Here is a 21,231-nt window from a genome sequence, read left to right as displayed (position 1 = left end):
TGATGTGAAGTCAAATTACTTTTAAGTCATGTTTGACATATACAGCATTTTCCTAACAACTTTAGGTATTACTGGATTGTGCTATAAAAAGGCACTATGTGCCTGGAAAATACATAATACTCCTTTAATAATAAGAGTTACTGACATTCAGTAGCCGAGCTACGCAGTGAAGCTAGAGCTGAAATATTAAAAAGGCATGAAACTGAGATAAAGTTGAATTTTGGGATCCTGGCTGCATGATTTCAGGTCCTAAGGACACAATTGCTGAATATTGTGGTTATGATAGTGGTTATGACTGAACTGCATGTTTCCGACTCTTTTCTTTCTTTTTCATCTATACAACTTTAGAGTTTTAGCATGTAATTGACCATGCACAGTGTGACTGCATTGCAAATTTCATACCAAATATTCCAACAATTTCTTGTGACTGAATGACTTTACTAACTGCAATAGCACACTTTTCTCCCACTTTTCATTTTCATTTCCAATATCACAACTTCCCACCCTTCCCACCCTCAAGCTCAGGTTCAGTAGGACTCCATCTAACTGACCAAATATGTTATTGGTTTGTAGACTGTGGATCCAGGAAGGAAGTGTAATGTCCTGCCAATATTGCATCCAAGAAATCTGTTGCAACTTTGATATTGTAAATATTTCATTTTCAAAAATAATTTTGATTTAGCTTTTTGTGCTGCCAATTTAAACAGCTTTGTGGCAACAGAAGACTAAATGGATCCAGTTACCTGAACATTAGTTCCACACATTTCTTTTACAAACATTAAGTGACTGATCTTCACAGGTTATAACTTGATATTATGATAGAGGATAATATTGATATTATGATATTATGATAGAAGAACTGGTAAAGAAGACCCTTCTATGTTCGTCTCAGGTCCAGTAGGTTGACTTCATGACAAACACATTCAGGTTTATTGTATTTATTCTAAGAAAAGAGAAAATCAAGTTGGTGGTTAACATCAGTCCACTAGCTTCTGCCCCTATACATGAAATAAAATAAAATAAATAAACCCAAACAAACTACAAACCCACAGCAATGAACGTTTTACAATTAAATATAGCTTCTTTATGGCAGCTGAAGGAGGAACAGCTTGTCCTGCTCTCTCTCGTCCTTACTGATAAGAGTTATTTGTTATTTATGAGTTATTTTTAAAGTGACAGTTTTTATAGTTATATTTACATTTTCGACATCATAACTGGATTACTTCAACTCTAAGGACTGGGGGATTTTCTTACTTTTACTTTTACCTTACTTTTCTTCATCTCCAAGTTGAACCAGGACAAAATGCCTCCGGCCGACCCCAGGGACATTAGCAGTATTATACGACTTCAGTCTATAGAAATGAACATTCAATAGCTGGAGGTGAACTTTGAGATAAACGCTACCTGTGGAAATGAGACAACTCTTCCTCAAATCAATGGAGAGGTCGTACGCCTCGCATCAAGCAGCCCACCCTGGAACGCTCTGGGTACCAACCCGAAGCAAAAGTCTCACACTGCAGATTCGATGAGGCGACTGACAGGAAGAACCCCACACCTGGACGAATCAGTGTGGCCGGCTCTGAGCTGAAACCCACCTTCAACTTCAACACCTGCTCCACCAAAGAAAAACAAACAAGCAGCTGCAACCAAAACAGCTCCACTGACCCTGCTCCCCAGGACAGAGCGACCAGCCCGAGCCTCAAAACATTCTGACTCTGTGGGAATCCCACTGAAAAACAGATTTTCTGTACTCCAGCCTGAGCCTCTGAGTGAAACCTCGCCTTCAAACATCAACAATGAGGCAAGGCCAACACATCCACCCCCCAAATTACAAAGCGACTACCAGGAAAATAAAAGGTATGCCAAAAGTGCTTATTGTTGGAGATGAGGCAGTAAATGGAATCAGCCACGTTTGCACGTTTGCAAAACAAGTGATTTCTTTTCCTGGTGACACTGTATCTGATTTAACTCGTAAAGTTCTTTCGCTAACCACTAATCAGCCAGATATTGAGTCTTTAGTTGTGCATGTTGGAGCCAACGATGTGGCAAAGCAGAAATCTGAGATTCTGAAAAAGGACTTTATCTTTTTCTTATCTTTTGAACACTATGGGAAAATGAAAAATGAAGTTATTTCTCAGTGGTCCAATTCTATCACCTCAATGGGGAGATGAAAAACACTCCAGGCTGTACATGATAAAAATGATTAAAAGCTGCTCTGCCAGCTCAGTGACCTTCATTGATAACTTCTGGATCTATTGGCAGCGCTTTCACCTTCTTGGAAGAGGTGGACACAATCTTAATAAACATGGGATAAAGTTACTCACTGCAAACCTTTTTAATTTTATCAACAAGGACAGCAACGTGATCATCGCTTCAGAAGAACAGGCTCAAGGATTTCTGACTAGGATGGAACCCTCCACTTATCAGGAGCAAACCGTTCCAAAACAAGCTGATACATTGACTGGAGATTGAGCGACTAGTTCCCTTCCTCCTTCTCCCCTCCCTCTCTGCTCACCCACTCATTCACAGGATTCACAAGATACCCATGAAGAAATGTCTTCTGGACCGGAGTTTCTTAAATTTACAGATGGAATGAATCAACAGGTTCGCCTTGGCATGTCTCTCCTTAGCGCTCACGTAGCAGACCTCACTTCATTTAAGCCACCTGACTCTAACTTCCCAGAGGATCCATCACTCTGTGTTTCTGATGTCTGAGGCCGGGGTCCAGATTTTATCTTTACACCCGTCTTACTCCAGAATGTGTCTGGCTCCACGGCACTGCAGAACAGGACATTACCTGTCTGGATCACTACAAGAAAATTTACAAGAAACAGAAACATAAAATACAGCTGTTTTAATTCAAACATCAGACTGAAGAACTTTTGGCCTCCAAGTCACTAAAACTAGCTCTTTTAAATATCAGATCTCTCTGTGCTAAAGCTCTATTAATTAATGATTTCATCACTGAGCATAATATAGATGTTATGTTTCTGACAGAAACATGGTTGAATGACAATAATGAATCGATCGTACTAATTGAATCTGTGCCTCCTAACTACAATTTCTTCAGTGAGAATAGAAAACATAAAAAAGGAGGAGGCGTGGCTTCAATATTTAAGAATACCATAAATTGTAGTAAAATCTCTTTGGGTCTCTTCACCTCTTTTGAGTATCTTGGAATTGAGGTTAAAGGCCACAAACAAACTTTGACATTAACTTTATACAAAACTCCAACTTTTGTGGAAAATTTCTTTACTGACTTGAATGAGCTTCTATCTCTTATATGTATTGATTATGATTGTTTAATAATTGTCTGTGATTTCAACATTCATGTTGACAACCCCCAAGACAGAGGGGCAAAAAAGCTCGCTAATATTTTAGAGACTTTTGGTTTAACACAACATGTCAAACAAGCAACACACACTCAAGGACACACACTGGACCTGGTTATCAGTAAGGGTGTGAATATTTCCAATGTCTCTGTAACTGATGTCGCCCTGTCGCATCACTTCCTGTTATCTTTGAAAGTTCTTTATCTTTTAACCCACTTATACAAACAGCAACCATCATAAAACGTTCTCTCACTGAAAACACAGCAGAAACTTTTAATCAAATCTACTCTTCTTCCTCACCCTTAAGCTGTAATGATGTAGATAAGTTGGTAAATGATTTTCAGTCTAAAGTCTCAGATATTATTGATTCCATTGCCCAAATTAAATTGAAGGTTGTGTCTGGTAAAAAGAAATCTCCATGGAGAAATGCACAAACAGTTAGATCTGCAAGACAACTCTGCCGTAAAGCAAAACGAAAATGGCGTAAAACTCAACTCCACGTTCATTTTGACATCTATAAAGAAAGACTACGTAACTATCATTTAACACTAAAACATGCAAGAGAGGCTTTCTTTGCAGATGTCATAAATAAAAACATTAACAATGCTCGAGCTTTATTTGCAACAGTTGACAGAATCACAAACCCTCCTGTGATGTTACCGCCTGAATTCCAATGTATTGCTGCCTGCAACCAGTTTTCCAGCTTCTTTTCAGAGAAAATTGAAAAAATCAGAGGATTAATCTGTACATCCACTATAAAGTCAGTACCAATGCTGTGCCCAAACAAAACAAATACAGGAAAAATGACCCAATTCCAACTACTTAATTATAAAACCCTACAGGAAATTATAAGTCAACTAAGCTCCAGTTCCTGCTGTCTGGATGTTTTACCCTCACATTTCTTTAAGAAAGTTCTGCCTGTTATTGCTGCTGATCCGATCCAAATAGTAACTCATGGCTCTCATCAGGCGTTTTCCCCCAGGCTTTGAAAACAGCAGTAATCAAACCACTGATAAAAAAGAACAATCTGGACAAATCACTACTGTAGAACTACAGGCTGATCTCCAACCTCCCATTCATCAGCAAAGTTATTGAAAAAGCTGTGTAAGCAATTAAATAGCTTCCTAACTATAACCAACCTCTTTGACTCCTTCCAGTCTGGTTTTTGTGCTCACCACAGCACAGAGACTGGCCTAGTCAAAGTGTTCAATGATATCCATATAAATACTGACTGTGGGAGAACCACAGTGCTGGTTCTGTTGGACCTCAGTGCAGCTTTAGACACTGTTGACCATGACATATTACTGAATCGACTGGAGAGTTGGGTCGGACTCTCCGGTCCAGTGCTTAACTGGTTTGAATCCTACATAAAGAACAGGGATTTCTTTGTTTCAATTGGAAACTTCTCATCAAAGAGGTCAAAGGTCACATGTGGGGTACCCCAAGGTTCAATCCTAGGACCCCTTTTATTCAATATTTATATGCTCCCACTAGCTCAGGTTATAACAGAAAATAATATTAGCTACCATAACTATGCAGATGACACACAGCTCTACATTATGATGTCACCAGGTGACTCAGAGCCCATCCAATCACTGAACAGATGCTTAGAACAGATAAATGTGTGGATGTGCCAAAACTTTCTCCAGCTGAACAGAAACAAAACTGAAGTTATTATTTTTGGACCTAAAGAGGAACGATCTAGAGTCATAGATCTAGAGTCAATGCACAGCTTCAGTTATTACAACTAAAAACCAGCGATCAGCCCGAAACCTGGGAGTAGTGATGGACTCTGACCTGAACCTCCAGAGCCACATAAAGAGAGTTACAAAGTTGGCCTTCTATCACCTGAAGAACATTTCCAGGATTAAAGGACTATTGTCTCAGCCAGATCTAGAGAAACTCATCCATGTGTTCATCTTCAGTCGTATTGATTATTGCAACAGCATCTTCACAGGTCTGTCCAACAAATCAATCAAACAGCTGCAGCTGATCCAGAATGCTGCTGCTCGCGTTCTCACTAAAACCAGGAAGATAGAGCACATAACACCAGTTTTAAAGTCCCTCCACTGGCTCCCTGTAGCTCAGAGAATAGACTTTAAAATACTGTTGTTAGTTTATAAATCACTGAACGGCTTAGCACCACAATACATTAAAGATCTGCTGTTGTTGTATCAACCTTCCAGACCTCTCAGGTTCTGGTTCTGGTTCTGCTCTGCATCACCAGAACCAGAACCAAACGAGGAGAAGCAGCTTTCAGCATCTATGCGCCACAAATTTGGAACAAACTTCCAGAAAACTGTAAAACAGCTGAAACACTGACTTCTTTTAAATCTCAACTAAAAACCCACCTGTTTAGAATTGTATTTGAAATGTAATCAATTACAAATTTATTGATGGAACTTGACTTAATGCTGTGTTTTGATTATTGATTCTATGTTGCATTGTGTTTCTGTGTTTGTAATGATGTAAAGCACTTTGAAATGCCTTGCTGCTGAAATGTGGTATACAAATAAAATTTGATTGATAATATAGCTAAAATGGGCAACATTAACAATGAAAACATTTAAAAATATACACAAAACACAGCAACTTCACTCATGAAACACTGTGCACTATCAAATGTGTCCAAAATATATTTTAAAGTATAATACTTGTAAAGAAAACACAGAGCTGATACCTTAGTGAGACGGCAACAGAAAAACGGATCAAGCTGTCAGTTACCGGTTACTGTGGTAACCGCCAATTGCCAAAGCAACATAACAGAACTTAAAACACCAATAAATAGCTAAAGAAACAAGTTATTGAATAAACAAAATAAATTCAGAGTAAATAAGCAAATTTTGACAAACTTCACATTTATAATATTGTTAAAATAAAACCCTGTCACATATAATCTATTTAAAAACATGAGGCCAGTCTCATTTTGATGAATTTTATAAAGTGTGTCATTGTGTGGGAGTATTTGTTTCTTGTTGGTTGATTTCAGAAAGAACTCCCTTTTTAGAAGCCTGAGCTTGTTCTGTTTTCCTTTTGCATTAGAACATTTTGTTCTAAGCAGAACCTTTAAAGCAAATTCTGATTCTGTAAAAAAAGAAGAAAGAAAACAAACTAGTATTCCTAGAACTATTAATAATAAAGATTACGTTGTTATTCCAAAATATACTGTGTGAGATAAATGTTTGTCATTTTGTCAGATCCCGTTACATCTCCTCCTACCCTCCCTCTCTCCATCCGTGAGCCGGTGCGTTGTACCTGCTCTATGCAGGGCACGGGCTTCTCCTGCCCCAGTGGGGTCGGAGGTCGCCCCCCTCTCATGAAGGTGGTGACGGGGGACATTTTGGTGGACATCACAGGGCGGAACGTCTCTGAGTATCTGCTCTTCACTTCGGACAGAGTGCGGCTTCACAGGTATTGCTGGGCAGGTGCCACTCAGAGAACAGCTGAGACTTGGTGGGATTTCAGTTGAAACCTGAAATGTAATATTTCCTGGATTTTAATTGGTGCTTTCAACTCTAGCTACAGTACTTTAGTTCTACAATGAAAGAAAAAGATGGTAGGGATTAGAACAGCTCCTCTCTTTCATAGTTGCACCCTTTAATTTCTACGTTTTTCACTGATAAACTTCATCATATGGATCAGGGAGAGGGCTCAAACTCTTGTCACTGCTTTATCGATGAGTTCAAAAATAATAATACAGCATAGAAAATCTTCCCTCTTAAAATACATACAGGTTTTATTGTGCTAAGTTTTCTCTTTTTTGTGTTATTTCTGTCCTTCATGTATTTTAATTTGGCCTCCCCAGCTCAACATACAGCATATGTTTATATGATGTCTGTCATAAAACCTGAAATAAAATCTGATTGCTGTCAGGTTTTATTTCATTACCATATTTCAAAACCTTAAATTCATATCCTCCTGAGATAGTTTGCTGAGTCATGTCAGAGATACATAAAAATTAAGAAACAGTATTAAATATCAGTTCAAAGTAAGTCATATTAGACCAGAGCTTACATGTTTTTTCCTGTGTTCTGTCTGGGTTGGGAACAGATACGGTGGTTTAACTGTGGGGAACATCCAGAAATCCATCCCTGCCTCCTTCGGAAGGAACATTCCTCCAATGGTTCGCAAGATAGCCGTACGCAGATCAGCTCAGGTGGGACAGGCACCCTGACGGCTTCTGTTACACCTCTACAGTGTTGCTTATAGCGCCTCCCTGTGTCCAGGTCTTGTACAACAACAAAGGCTACCACAGCATGCCGACCTATCTGAATGTACTGAACAACGCCATCCTGCGCGCCAACTTACCTGTATCCAAAGGCAACCCTGCTGCTTATGGTATGGAGGCTATCAAGTAGTCAGTCTGCACCATCTACTGCTGTTTCTGAAGAAGAACATCTTTGTTTTTTTGTGTGTGTTTTTTTATTTAAGGAATCACACTGACCAACCATCCGATGAATAGAACCAGTGCCAGCCTTTCTTTGGACTATTTGTAAGTTTACCAATAAGCACTTATGTATATTATATTAAGCGAATTGTAGATCCTAAGAGTTATGCAAGACTTGTGTTTACCTAACCACATGAACATATTCTAAATGCTTTTTAGGGCTGAAAAAGAAATGGCAGATTTTTCTCTTTACATTCAAATTTAAGTCAGATGCATTTATAATTTTATATACCATGGTGACAGTGGTAGGAGTTTGCTTTTCAATCGGTTGGTTGCTGGTTCGATCCCCGCTCTACCTGCCTCTGTTGTTGTGTCCTTAAGCAAGACACTTCACCCACCTTGCCTGCTGGTGGGGGTCAGAGGGCGAGGTGGTGCCGGTGCATGGCAGCCTGGCTTCTGTCTGACTGCCCAGGGCAGCTGTGGCTACGATCCAGTAGCTTGCCACCTTCAGTGTGTGAATGACTGTAGTGTGAAGCACTTTGAGGTACTCTGGGCATGATAAGCTACTATACAAGTACAAAGTCATTTACCAGCCATAATTTGGAGATTTTACAACTTGGAACATGTTTGAAAACAAGAATTGGTTGTAGATATTTTCCAAACAATGAAACACACGCATATTAAATTTTAAAAAAACATTCCAGAAGCCACAAAAAACAGGTGATAAAAGTGAAACTTGAGCTAAGTCTGGATATTTGACCATTGTTCTGTGCAGAATTAGGAATTGTTTTCTGAGTTGCTTTTATGGTACCAGCTGGGTTTTTTAAGCATATTTTGCTCATGTTCAGTAGGGTTAGAACTATAATGTTTCATAGTTTTAGCCTTCAGAACCAGCCATTTGTCCACTTTTTAATGTTCAGCTGTTGATTGGAGGTGAGTTTGGATGATGTGAAGGTACACCCTCCTCACCAGATCTCCTTTGTGCAAATGACCAGAACCCTTGCAGCAACCCCATAGTAGATTGCTGCTGCCACCACCATTCTTCATCGTTGGTAGTGTTCTCTGGTTTAAAACCTTCACCAAAAAATATCTGATTCTGAAATCCTCCTCCTCCGATGTGCTCACCGCCACCTTCTGTACATGACTGTGTAGCAACAGCAACACTACCGTATTTTCCACACTATAAGGCGCACCACATTATAAGGCGCACCTTCAATGAATGGCCTATTTTAAAACTTTTTTCATATATAAGGCGCACCGCATTATAAGGTGCAAAGAATAGACGCTACAGTAGAGGCTGGGGTTACGTTATGCATCCATTACTGTAGATGGAGCTGCGCTAAAGGGAATGTCAACAAAATAGTCAGATAGGCCAGTCAAACTTTATTAATAGATTACAAACCAGCGTTCTGAAAACTCCGTTCATTCCCAAAATTAATAAACAGCTGTTTTATTATTTTCCCCGAGGTAAAGTAAGTGACGTGGTATTTTCGTGACACAGTTTATCTTTTAACAACAGCAAGGTGTAACATATAGTGGAGGGGAACTTTTCCTCGATTCAATAAACGCGTAAAAAACAGTCTGATACTGTTACAGTAAATCAAACGTTAGTGCAATCACAATATATATCCACATCCGCACCATTGATTCGTTCATGTTAAATCCTCTCGCTGCTGTTCTATTCCCGTGTTCTACTGCGTGACTGATCACCTTGAGTTTAAACTCTGCGTTGTAAGCGTGTCTCTTAATAGGAGCCATTTTGGGGTCTTTACACAAAACCCAGTGTGCACTGCGCGCTTCTTCTACGGGGAAAATGAAGTTGGTGGCTGCTTACCGTAGTTGCGAGACCTGTTGTGGCTCAATATTGGTCCATATATGACTCACCGGATTATAAAGCGCACTCTCGGCTTTTGAGAAAATTGAAGGTTTTTAGATGCGCCTTATAGTGCGGAAAATATGGTACTTTACATCCATTAAATTCTACTTTTTAATTTTGTATTATGAAGACAAATAAATATTGCTTTCCTTATCTATAAATATCCTCCAAATTTCCTTCAGTTCCCAATATTCCTTTAAGCGTATTAAAGGAATATTTAATATTTCTTTCCATTCCTTTCTTGTTCTTTTTACTATTTTTCTCAGTCTATCCCTTTCAGGCTCATGTATTTCACATTTTGTTAATACATGTTCTACATTTTCTTTCTCTTCAACTCATTCACATTTATTACTATTTTTTCTCCCAATTAAACATAAAATTTAATTTTGATAGTTATGACCTACTCTTAATCTCATCATTATTATTTATTCCCTTCTGTTTCTTTCACTAATATTTTTAACTAATACTTACTGTATTTTATATAAACTTTTTCTTTTATTATTTTTATTCCACCTTTTTTGCCATTTTTCCATTTCTTTACTCTTAATAAGTGATTTCCCTTCCCCTTTCCCAAAAGGAATTGTAATCGTTATTATCTATCTAAAGCCCCTTTTGCTAATTTATCTGCCTTTTCATTGCCTTTTACACCTTCATGTGCTGGTACCCAACAGAACCAAATATCAATGCCACCTTTGTGTTCTGTTTTCCAATTATTCAGAATGGACTGTTAAAGCGGTATTATTGCTTATTATGACTTTATTCTAGATTCACAGAGCAACATAAGTGCTATCTCTCTAGCGCGCTCTTGGTGTGTATCACACACAAATACGTCCTCCTGGGAACAAAACCAGAACTAACAATTCACTTGTCACATCCTTTCTCAGTTTTTTTCTTTCAGAAATTAAACATTTTCTGTCTAAATAACATATATTAACTAAATAACACATATTCTACCCAGTGCATTTGAATGTAAATATAGACACTTCGAAAGAATGCATCTAATTATCTTGGCTAAACTATATATATATATAATCACGTCTTTCCTTTTTTCCTTTTTTCTTCTTCAAAAATTCAACATTTCTTGTAAGGAACATGAATATAGGACGCCACCCAACTCCAGCTCTGCTTCATCCAATCTGAAACTCCCCAGTCTAATCGCTTTAGCTGTTTTCAGGTCTTACTGGGCTGAAATGGTTGGACTCTGACACTGTGCCCTGCTCTGAACGTCTAAATCCTTTGGTGTACGGTTGTAATATCTCTCCTGTCTCAGTCTGCTGTTAATTAGTTCCTGTTTGTTGTTTGACACCTTCAGCTTCAATACGGTCTTTTTTGTAGGAAGAAGGGACTGGGTCCTCCTACTGAGAAGTCTCTGCTCTGGACTTGAGATGAGGCCTTGACTTGCTGTGTCAGTTGGACAGTATGGATCCTGTCCAACTGTTGCAGTTTTCTGCATGAGGTGTTTTATTGTTTTTACAGCTGACTCTGCTTCTTCAGTGCTTTGTGAGAATCCAGGTGAATGTTTTGTGTTCATATTCCCACTTTTGACTGAACAGTTTAAACTCATGAGTATTGTGCCCCATTATGTAAGATGACCACATCTGGAATCCCCTGATGAGCAAAGTGTGCTTTCAGTTTGTGGATCACTGTGATACTTTTGGTGTCAAGTAAATAATCAACTTCCCAAAAATTTGAATAATAGTCCACAGTAATCAGATAGAACTTTCTTTGCCATGAAAACAGATCAGTTCCTACCTTGGCCCAAGGCCTGTAGACAATGTCATCAGGATGTAAAGTCCCTTTTTGTTGTTTGGGGTTTTGTTGTTGTGTAGCTGACCTACATATGCCTCACTTGGAAATAAATGTCTTTATCTGCTTGTTCATCCCTCATCAGTACACACACTCACATGCTCGTCTGAGGCAGCCCTCCACTGCCAGGTGTGCCGAGTGTATACGGCGGGTCAGGTCAGCTCTCCATGCATCAGCAACTAGGGCTCCTTGCCTCTTGAACAGTCTGCCATCCTGAAAGCTCAGCTTGTCCTGATAGGCAAAATAGTGTAGAATGTGTAGCTCCACATCTTTTTTGTGCTTTGGTCATCCTGTCAGGATTAACCTAATAACTTACTGCAAAGCTGAGTACTCTGTTGTTGCATCACAGATGGCTGTGAGTCTTTGTGGAGAGATAGGTAAGTAGGAAATTATGTTAACAGTCTATCTCTGACTCTGTCACTCCCTCACTGCTGTCAGGTAAATAAGCTCTGCCTAGTGTCAGCTAAGCATGTCTCGTCAAGGCACATAGATCACATATCAATCAATCAAATTGTATTTGTATAGCACATTTCAGCAGCAAGGCATTTCAAAGTGCTTTACATCATTACAAACACAGAAACACAATGCAACATAGAATCAATAATCAAAACACAGCATTAAGTCAAATTCCATCAGTAAATTTGTAATTGATTACGTTTCAAATACAATTCTAAACAGGTGGGTTTTTAGTTGAGATTTAAAAGAAGTCAGTGTTTCAGCTGTTTTACAGTTTTCTGGAAGTTTGTTCCAAATTTGTGGTGCATAGATGCTGAAAGCTGCTTCTCCTCGTTTGGTTCTGGTTCTGGGGATGCAGAGCAGAACCAGAACCAGAACCTGAGAGGTCTGGAAGGTTGATACAACAACAGCAAATCTTTAATGTATTGTGGTGCTAAGCCGTTCAGTGATTTATAAACTAACAACAGTATTTTAAAGTCTATTCTTTGAGCTACAGGGAGCCAGTGGAGGGACTTTAAAACTGGTGTTATGTGCTCTATCTTCCTGGTTTTAGTGAGAACGCGAGCAGCAGCGTTCTGGATCAGCTGCAGCTGTTTGATTAATTTGTTGGACAGACCTGTGAAGATGCTGTTGCAATAATCAATACGACTGAAGATAAATGCATCAATTAGTTTCTCTAGATCTGGCTGAGACATTAGTCCTTTAATCCTGGAAATGTTCTTCAGGTGATAGAAGGCCGACTTTGTAACTCTCTTTATGTGGCTCTGGAGGTTCAGGTCAGAGTCCATCACTACTCCCAGGTTTCGGGCTGATCGCTGGTTTTTAGTTGTAATAACTGAAGCTGTGCATTGACTCTAGATCTATAACTCTAGACCTATAATTCTAGATCTATAACTAGATCGTTCCTCTTTAGTTCCAAAAAATAATAACTTCAGTTTTGTTTCTGTTCAGCTGGAGAAAGTTTTGGCACATCCACACATTTATCTGTTCTAAGCATCTGTTCAGTGATTGGATGGGCTCTGAGTCACCTGGTGACATCGTAATGTAGAGCTGTGTGTCATCTGCATAGTTATGGTAGCTAATATTATTTTCTGTTATAACCTGAGCTAGTGGGAGCATATAAATATTGAATAAAAGGGGTCCTAGGATTGAACCTTGGGGTACCCCACATGTGACCTTTGACCTCTTTGATGAGAAGTTTCCAATTGAAACAAAGAAATCCCTGTTCTTTATGTAGGATTCAAACCAGTTAAGCACTGGACCGGAGAGTCCGACCCAACTCTCCAGTCGATTCAGTAATATGTCATGGTCAACAGTGTCTAAAGCTGCACTGAGGTCCAACAGAACCAGCACTGTGGTTCTCCCACAGTCAGTATTTATATGGATGTCATTGAACACTTTGACTAGGCCAGTCTCTGTGCTGTGGTGAGCACGAAAACCAGACTGGAAGGAGGCAAAGAGGTTGGTTATAGTTAGGAAGCTATTTAATTGCTTACACAGCTTTTTCAATAAGTTTGCTGATGAATGGGAGGTTGGAGATCAGCCTGTAGTTCTACAGTAGTGATTTGTCCAGATTGTTCTTTTTTATCAGTGGTTTGATTACTGCTGTTTTCAAAGCCTGGGGGAAAACGCCTGATGAGAGCCATGAGTTACTATTTGGATCGGATCAGCAGCAATAACAGGCAGAACTTTCTTAAAGAAATGTGAGGGTAAAACATCCAGACAGCAGGAACTGGAGCTTAGTTGACTTATAATTTCCTGTAGGGTTTTATAATTAAGTAGTTGGAATTGGGTCATTTTTCCTGTATTTGTTTTGTTTGGGCACAGCATTGGTACTGACTTTATAGTGGATGTACAGATTAATCCTCTGATTTTTTGAATTTTTTCTGAAAAGAAGCTGGAAAACTGGTTGCAGGCGGCAATACATTGGAATTCAGGCGGTAACGTCACAGGAGGGTTTGTGATTCTGTCAACTGTTGCAAATAAAGCTTGATCAATGTCATATTTCTACAGCTTGAGTAACATTCTCTGTAATCTCTTTGGTGCATTAAGCAGTGGTTTTCTCATAACATTTTCTAGTGGCTTATGGTCACTTTGTACAGTCATTTTCTACCAAAAGTATACTGGTGGTACTTTTCTATCCCCAACACTAAGGCCAAATATTTTTTTTGTGTTTAGGCATAACCTCTTTTCATGGGAGTTAGCGTTCTGCTAGCAAGTGCCACAGGTTTTTCCTTCTGTGTCAATGCTGCTCCTTGTCCTGTCTCTGAGACATCACATTGCAGGAGAAGGTCTTCATTTTGGTCCTATTACTTCAGTAGTGGTTCATTAGTTATAGTTATTTCAGTCAAATAACTATCAATAGTTATTTGATCTTTCAGTTTTGTAATAGCTGTCTCAGCACCTCTGTCCATTCCCACATGTTCTCTTTGTGTGTAAGTTGTCTCAGAACTTGACATTCTTCAGAAAGATGGTCACAAAACGTTGAAAGGCTGTTCAGCATACCTACAGATCTCTGTACACCTTAACATCTGTGGGCCTCAGCAGTTCCTGAATTTCCCACACTTTTTCTGGGTCAATACTTAGGCCTGGTGCTGTTAAGAAGTGTCCAATGTAGGGTACAGACTCTCTTCTCAGTTTAAACTTGTCAGCATCAAGTTTAATGTCTCTTTGTATGCACCTCATTAAAAAACATCTCAGATTTTTGTCATGATCCTTGTCCTCTTCCTCCTGTTTGTCTCCCTCACCTGTAATCAGTATATTATCAGCAATGATGTGCACTGCTTATAACCCTGTAGTGGTTGTATAAGTGTCCTTTGAAAACTTCTGGAGCTGGAAATCCTGAGCCATGTCAAATAACATCGAATTTGATGTGCCAGAATCCATGTTTTACATCCCAAACACTGAATACCTTGGATTTTGAGAGTCTTGGCAGGCCATCATCAGTCATGGGTAGAGGAAAATGGCTCCTTTTCAGTCCTTTGTTTAGTGGTTTGGTGTCTATGCAGATTTCCATTTGATGTTGTCACTGACAGCATACTGCTTATCCAGTCATGGCTGTGCTCCACAAATGCTATGATTTCTTTTCTACGCAGATCTTTAAGCTACTCTTTGATTGGAGTCATCATTCTGTCAACCGGCAGGATGTTCTCATACTGTGCTTTTATCAGCTTCATGGATGAACTAGCCTTTCTGCCCAGCAATGGGATCCTGTTTTTCTGATCCACCACTAGAAACTCCAGTCTATACAGTTTATTATTCATTATTTCTTGGATTTGGACATTTGACTTTACATTTACCAGGTGGTCATAATTTAGAACTCTAAACTTTTAGAACTCCATCTCTTTTGCTCATTATCCTAATTGCATCAGTTATTTACATCCTCTATTGTCATTTCAAGTGGAACTCCTGAACTTCCTCCTCCTCAACCTTGCTAATGATCCTAGAGTATATGTTTTAATTCTTTCCCACATGAGAGTCTCCTGTTGTGAGCTGCTGACAGCATGCATTAGCACTCTTCTGTTATTCACGTTCCTTGCTGTTTTAATTCTCTCTATTTCTTTCTTTATTTTTATATTTGCTGCTGTTATTGATAGACAAACAGAATACAGTGATTTGTTGAGGCACAATGAACAGTGCAACATAGATGGGGGAAAAAGAAACAAGCATGGGTTTAAGCACATAACAGTAATGATGGAGCAAGTTTTAAAACAGATACTTGAAGTCTGTTTTCATATACAGATTTCAAGTATTTCAGTGAGGAGTAATACAGTATAAATTGGTTCTGAAAAAAATCAGAACAAGGGGCAAAAACTCTCCACTTGCAGCAGTGCACATGATATTTAACAAGAAGAAAACAATATTTATCACATCAGATATTTGGCTATCAAGGTCACTAACCTAGTATAGTATATGAGTGATGGTAATCTCTGGGATGTCCTCAATTCTAAGTGACAATCGATTCTTTTTTTTAAAAGGTTTTGTTGGTTCTAGTGATCGTTATTTGAAATGGTCAGACAGAAAAGTGGACAATGAGAGAGGGGGAAGACATGTCATCAGGCTGGTAAACTAACAGGAGTAAAATAACTCAGAGTGTATTAAGTTGTTGCAATAGAATGGGTGTGCTCACATTGGTCTCCTCTGTATCTGCAGGCTGCAGGGCACCGACGTGGTGATAGCCATCTTCATTATTGTTGCCATGTCCTTCGTACCTGCCAGCTTTGTGGTTTTCCTGGTTGCAGAGAAATCCACTAAAGCCAAACATCTGCAGTTCGTCAGTGGCTGTGACCCTGTCATCTACTGGCTGGCCAACTACATCTGGGACATGGTGAGCAGGACAGAGTGCTGCTGCTGCTGTGTGCGTCCAGATCAGATTGTTTCAGCTCAGCTCATTGTCTCCTCTGTCCGCAGCTGAACTACCTGGTACCTGCCACATGTTGCGTCATCATCTTGTTTGTGTTCGACCTGCCAGCCTACACCTCCCCCACCAACTTCCCAGCCGTCCTCTCCCTTTTCCTCCTCTACGGGTGAGGCTCTAGCATTCCTCCTCTGCCAACACAGACCAGGGTCAGGAGCCTGTCCTGACCCACACAAGTGTTTCTTTGCAGGTGGTCCATCACTCCCATCATGTATCCAGCATCCTTCTGGTTTGATGTTCCCAGTACAGCCTACGTCTTCCTCATCGTCATCAACCTCTTCATAGGCATAACTGCAACCGTGGCCACCTTCCTCCTGCAGCTGTTTGAGCATGACAAGGTGTTTCACTGTTACCACTGTACATCCTAAGCCAAATTATTAGGATTTTACGTCAATAACATGTTTAACCACGATGTCAGACTACCATTATGCATGATCACTTTATGAAAATAATTCTTGCTGATAAAGCTAAAGCTGAAACAATTACATTACTCATGATAGATTGATTATTGAAATAATTATAAACTCATATAATAACTGGATGAACTATTTTTTTAAAAAGTCAATTTGGTGAAAAAATAACTCAGTGAACACAGTAATTAAGCCAAGTCTGTAAAAAAATACAAACATTTTGCATTTAAGATAAAAAAACAAATAACCTCTAAAACCCCAAACTCCTCAGGTGGAAATGTTATCTTCACCTGGTTTAAATTCTGTTAAAAATCTCATATCAAGCACATTTTGCTATCCATTTATTAATCAGTCAGATCAGTCCTGCGCTGTGCTGAGAAAGGCCTGAGCTTTTCACGTTGATGTTGGAAGATGCTGGAGAATTATCGTTTCTCCAATTAGGCTCTTAAAGTATGAGGTTCAAGAAGAGTCAGTGAGTTAAATTCATGAATTCCATTTATTAAGACTAAAATGCAGCGCTGGTTCATCGTCATGTTTTCCTTATGGGCAAACACAGCAAAATGGCCCCTAGCAACAGCTTCTGGTTGCTTTTCTGGGCCTCAATTTCAGCTACGGCTAAAGAGGCTGTTCCCTAGTGTGTCACTTCCTTTAACCTTAGCTTTGTGTGTAAGTCCGCTTGTGTGTGTGTGTGTATAAATATGAGCATGCAATCAGCTAAAAGAGATAGAAGAAAACACAGAATTATTTATTTCCAACAAAGTGGTTTTTAGCTGCAGATGCAGCCTTTGCTCCAAATTGCATCTTATGTTATAAGATGTGTAGGTTTAAAGTTAAGAAGGTTACTTCAGCCAGCTGACCAACAGTACACAGCAATAGGTGGAGGAGGGGGAGTATTGCATTACTCTGCTGTTTGCTCCATAGAACTAGAAAAACCTCAGGTCATTTCTCTAGGTTCTCGTTAAAGGGGCTTTAGACCAAAGATTTTGGGGGTTTTGAACCTGTAACTTTTTTTAAACTCAGAAAAGGACCGTGCATAACTGCAGCAAGCTGTATTTCTTAATTTTTATTTCTGGATCGTTTTCTTGTCCTCCAGGATCTAAAGAGAGTCAACAGCTACCTGAAGTCCTGCTTCCTCATCTTCCCCAACTACAACCTGGGTCACGGTCTGATGGAGATGGCCTACAACGAGTACATCAATGAATACTACGCTAAAATAGGTACTAACAGCGCCAAGCTGGCCACACGTGGCGGGCAGTGTGAGGAATCCCTACCATGTCTTCATAAACCCAAGCTCAGACTGTTACACAACTTAATGATAATAATATTAATAATCAATTTTATTTATTGCCCTTTATATCCCAATGACCCCATGTTTCCTGTATGGCCGTTCCATTAGTAGAAGAAGTTCTGAGGTCTGGGGATCTGTTTTAGACAAAATGCCACAGACACAAAGAAACATCTTTTTTCTCCAACCTGATTAGCAACTCCTAGCAGCAGGATGCTGAGCTTCACTCCACTTCTTTTCAAATATGCAATACTTACTAAATGACATGGTTGAACCACGTCAACTATGTCATTTACCTGGAAGCTCACATCATCACCAAGCAACAGAACACTTTACTTCTCACCTGTGGCTGATGGGCAGACAGCTGGCCCTCTTCACCAGGAGCCTGGCGGCCAGCAGGGGAACGTCCAGCTGCTTAAAGAACCATGTGTGTCCCTGTGTGTGTGTGTGTTACAGGCCAGTTTGACAAGATGAAGTCTCCGTTTGAATGGGATATTGTGACTCGAGGACTCGTTGCTATGACGATAGAAGGCTTTGTTGGCTTCCTCATCACCATCCTTTGCCAATACAACTTCCTGAGGAAACCACCGTGAGTGTGAGAAGAATCATCAGACGAGCCACGACGCCAGTAGCTTTGGGGCTTATTTATGCCAGTATCAGTTGATTAGAAAGCTGTAGTGAGGTCACAGAGTCGTCATGACAACAACAGTGTTAATCAATCAATCAATCAATCAAATTTTATTTGTATAGCACATTTCAGCAGCAAGGCATTTCAAAGTGCTTTACATCATATCAAACACAGAAACACAATGCAATATAGAATCAATAATCAAAACACAGCATTAAGTCAAGTTCCATCAATAAATTTGTAATTGATTACGTTTCAAATACAATTCTAAACAGGTGGGTTTTCAGTTGAGATTTAAAAGAAGTCAGTGTTTCAGCTGTTTTACAGTTTTCTGGAAGTTTGTTCCAAATTTGTGGTGCATAGATGCTGAAAGCTGCTTCTCCTCGTTTGGTTCTGGTTCTGGGGATGCAGAGCAGAACCAGAACCAGAACCTGAGAGGTCTGGAAGGTTGATACAACAACAGCAGATCTTTAATGTATTGTGGTGCTAAGCCGTTCAGTGATTTATAAACTAACAATAGTATTTTAAAGTCTATTCTCTGAGCTACAGGGAGCCAGTGGAGGGACTTTAAAACTGGTGTTATGTGCTCTATCTTCCTGGTTTTAGTGAGAACGCGAGCAGCAGCATCTGGATCAGCTGCAGCTGTTTGATTGATGCATCATATTTTAGAGACTTTGTGTTAATTAGTAGAATATCTGTGCAGAGGAACCATTCAGGATTGAGTTTGAGTTAGAGAACATGAGGTTAGTTGTTATTTGATAGTTTTGTATGTTTGCACTTTGTTTTTTTGCTTTTTCATGATTTACTGTAAACTGTCACATATCTAAAAATCAAAAAGCCCTCTGTCCTGAATTATGGCACATAGTTAGAAACTGAATTTTCACACTTCTTTACAGGCTCAGAAAATCAATGTGATTATGATTTCAATTATATTTTTCCTACTTCTGTTCAGTCTTGTTAAGGAACATCTTGAGTCATGTTTGACTTTTTTAAGGTTTCCTTAAAAACAAATCAGACAGCTCCTCTAATCTTTTAAAGTGCTTCCTGAAATTCTTTCACAGTTTCTCTTAAGACTTACAGTACAGTTAACACTTTAGGAAGATGAGTCTTAAACTTCAAATAAATCCCATGCTATGTTGAGGAAGAGGCAGAGAACCAATTTTTGCCATTTTTAATTATTTCTTTCTCATCGTGTAAATCTATGAAACAATCCCCAAAAGAACAGCTTGGTATGTGTGGCTGTATGCAGGAGGGTGCCGGTCAGCTGCCAGCCTGTCGATGATGATGATGTAGATGTGGCCTGTGAGAGACAGAGAGTGCTGCGGGGCGATGCTGACAGTGACATGCTGCAGATCGAGAACCTGACAAAGGTTTGATTCTCTGTTCTACCAGACTAGTTCAAGTTAAACTGTAAGCCAGGCTTGGTGCTTAAAGTGTTGCTTTGCTACCTGCCAGGTGTATAAATCCAGGAAGATGGGTCGCATCCTGGCCGTGGACCGCCTGTGTCTTGGCGTCCGGCCCGGGGAGTGCTTCGGGTTGCTGGGAGTGAACGGAGCAGGGAAGACCACCACATTCAAGATGCTCACCGGAGACGAGTGCACCTCTGGAGGAGAGGCTTTCATCAACAGAAACAGGTCAGAGCCAGCTACAAACCATGGCTTCTGTCTGGGCCTGTTGGCCTTCCATTTACATATTCCTCTATCCAGCAAGTCTCACGTCTGAGGCTTTTAGAAATAACTAGTTTTTAGTGTGCAGAGGCTTTGGCATGGTTCTGTATTAGCTCACTGTGTGGGAGCTCTACACCATAGCTATAAGTAAGAACATGTGATTGGAGGCTGGTGTAGGAAAGGATCGATGAGTCTAGATGTGATGGTGGAATCCAGTTTCATACAGCAACTATCAGATTTTTTCCAGTCGCTGTGGAGAAGATGGGACCACGAGGAGCATCTTCCAGAAACAGAAAATCCTTTTTAGATTTCCACTTACAAACTCTCCAAGAATCTTAAAGGGCATTTTGTGAACACCTTTCATGTGGTTGTCAGATCACTAATCATTAGTGAAAATACTTTGTCTTTGTATAACCTTACTGAGGGGGGGTTAGGGTCTGGTGGTGAAACAAGATAAAGTGCACACACCTCCAAGTTGTGCACAAGCTTGCTTTCTAGGTCCACTGGGGTTCTGCAGTAACTTTTCAAGAAGTAATTTAATTTGAAAACATAAAATATACGTGTTAAGCAGCCCAAGAGAAGATGAAGAAGAAGGAGTAGGATCAGAGGTGAGTTGCTACTGAAAGTCCCTCGGACCAGACTTCAGAGAAAAGGAGTTTTCTCCGTTGCTGCTCCTTTTCTCTGGAATAATCTACCTTTCCAGATTAGATCTGCCCAATCTGGATCATTTTAAATTGCTTTTTAAAACTAATTTTTTATTCTTTTCTGTTTAATTGATGCCTGATACTGTAACTTTTCTATTGTGATGTTTTATGTTTTATTTTATTTGCTTATTATTATTACACTTATTTTATCATATATATATTTTTTGCATTATTTCTCTTTTTCTTTTCATCAACTTATTCTATTATCATTGTTGTACAGCACTTTAAACCTGATTTTAAAAGCTATATAAATAAATTTGACA

General features: G+C 39.5%; 1 protein-coding gene across 8 annotated transcripts in view; it reads left to right on the top strand.

Annotated features, from left to right (window-relative positions):
* Positions 1–21,231, top strand: part of abca2 (ATP binding cassette subfamily A member 2) — a 146,552-nt gene that overhangs the window by 111,568 nt on the left and 13,753 nt on the right. For all 8 annotated transcript variants that reach the window (XM_023343537.1, XM_023343533.1, XM_023343532.1 and 5 more), the window contains 11 exons: positions 6,530–6,743; positions 7,383–7,488; positions 7,559–7,670; positions 7,764–7,824; positions 16,010–16,184; positions 16,268–16,383; positions 16,465–16,612; positions 17,778–17,901; positions 18,426–18,558; positions 19,847–19,967; positions 20,053–20,231. In XM_023343537.1, the coding sequence (XP_023199305.1) occupies positions 6,530–6,743; positions 7,383–7,488; positions 7,559–7,670; positions 7,764–7,824; positions 16,010–16,184; positions 16,268–16,383; positions 16,465–16,612; positions 17,778–17,901; positions 18,426–18,558; positions 19,847–19,967; positions 20,053–20,231 (1,489 nt within the window). The remainder of the gene's footprint in view (positions 1–6,529; positions 6,744–7,382; positions 7,489–7,558; positions 7,671–7,763; positions 7,825–16,009; positions 16,185–16,267; positions 16,384–16,464; positions 16,613–17,777; positions 17,902–18,425; positions 18,559–19,846; positions 19,968–20,052; positions 20,232–21,231) is intronic.

This window comes from Xiphophorus maculatus, chromosome 12, assembly GCF_002775205.1.
Source record: "Xiphophorus maculatus strain JP 163 A chromosome 12, X_maculatus-5.0-male, whole genome shotgun sequence".
Classification (NCBI taxonomy): Eukaryota; Metazoa; Chordata; class Actinopteri; order Cyprinodontiformes; family Poeciliidae; genus Xiphophorus; species Xiphophorus maculatus.
Note: the sequence above shows the minus strand (reverse complement) of the source record. Positions and strands in the feature narration are given on the sequence as shown.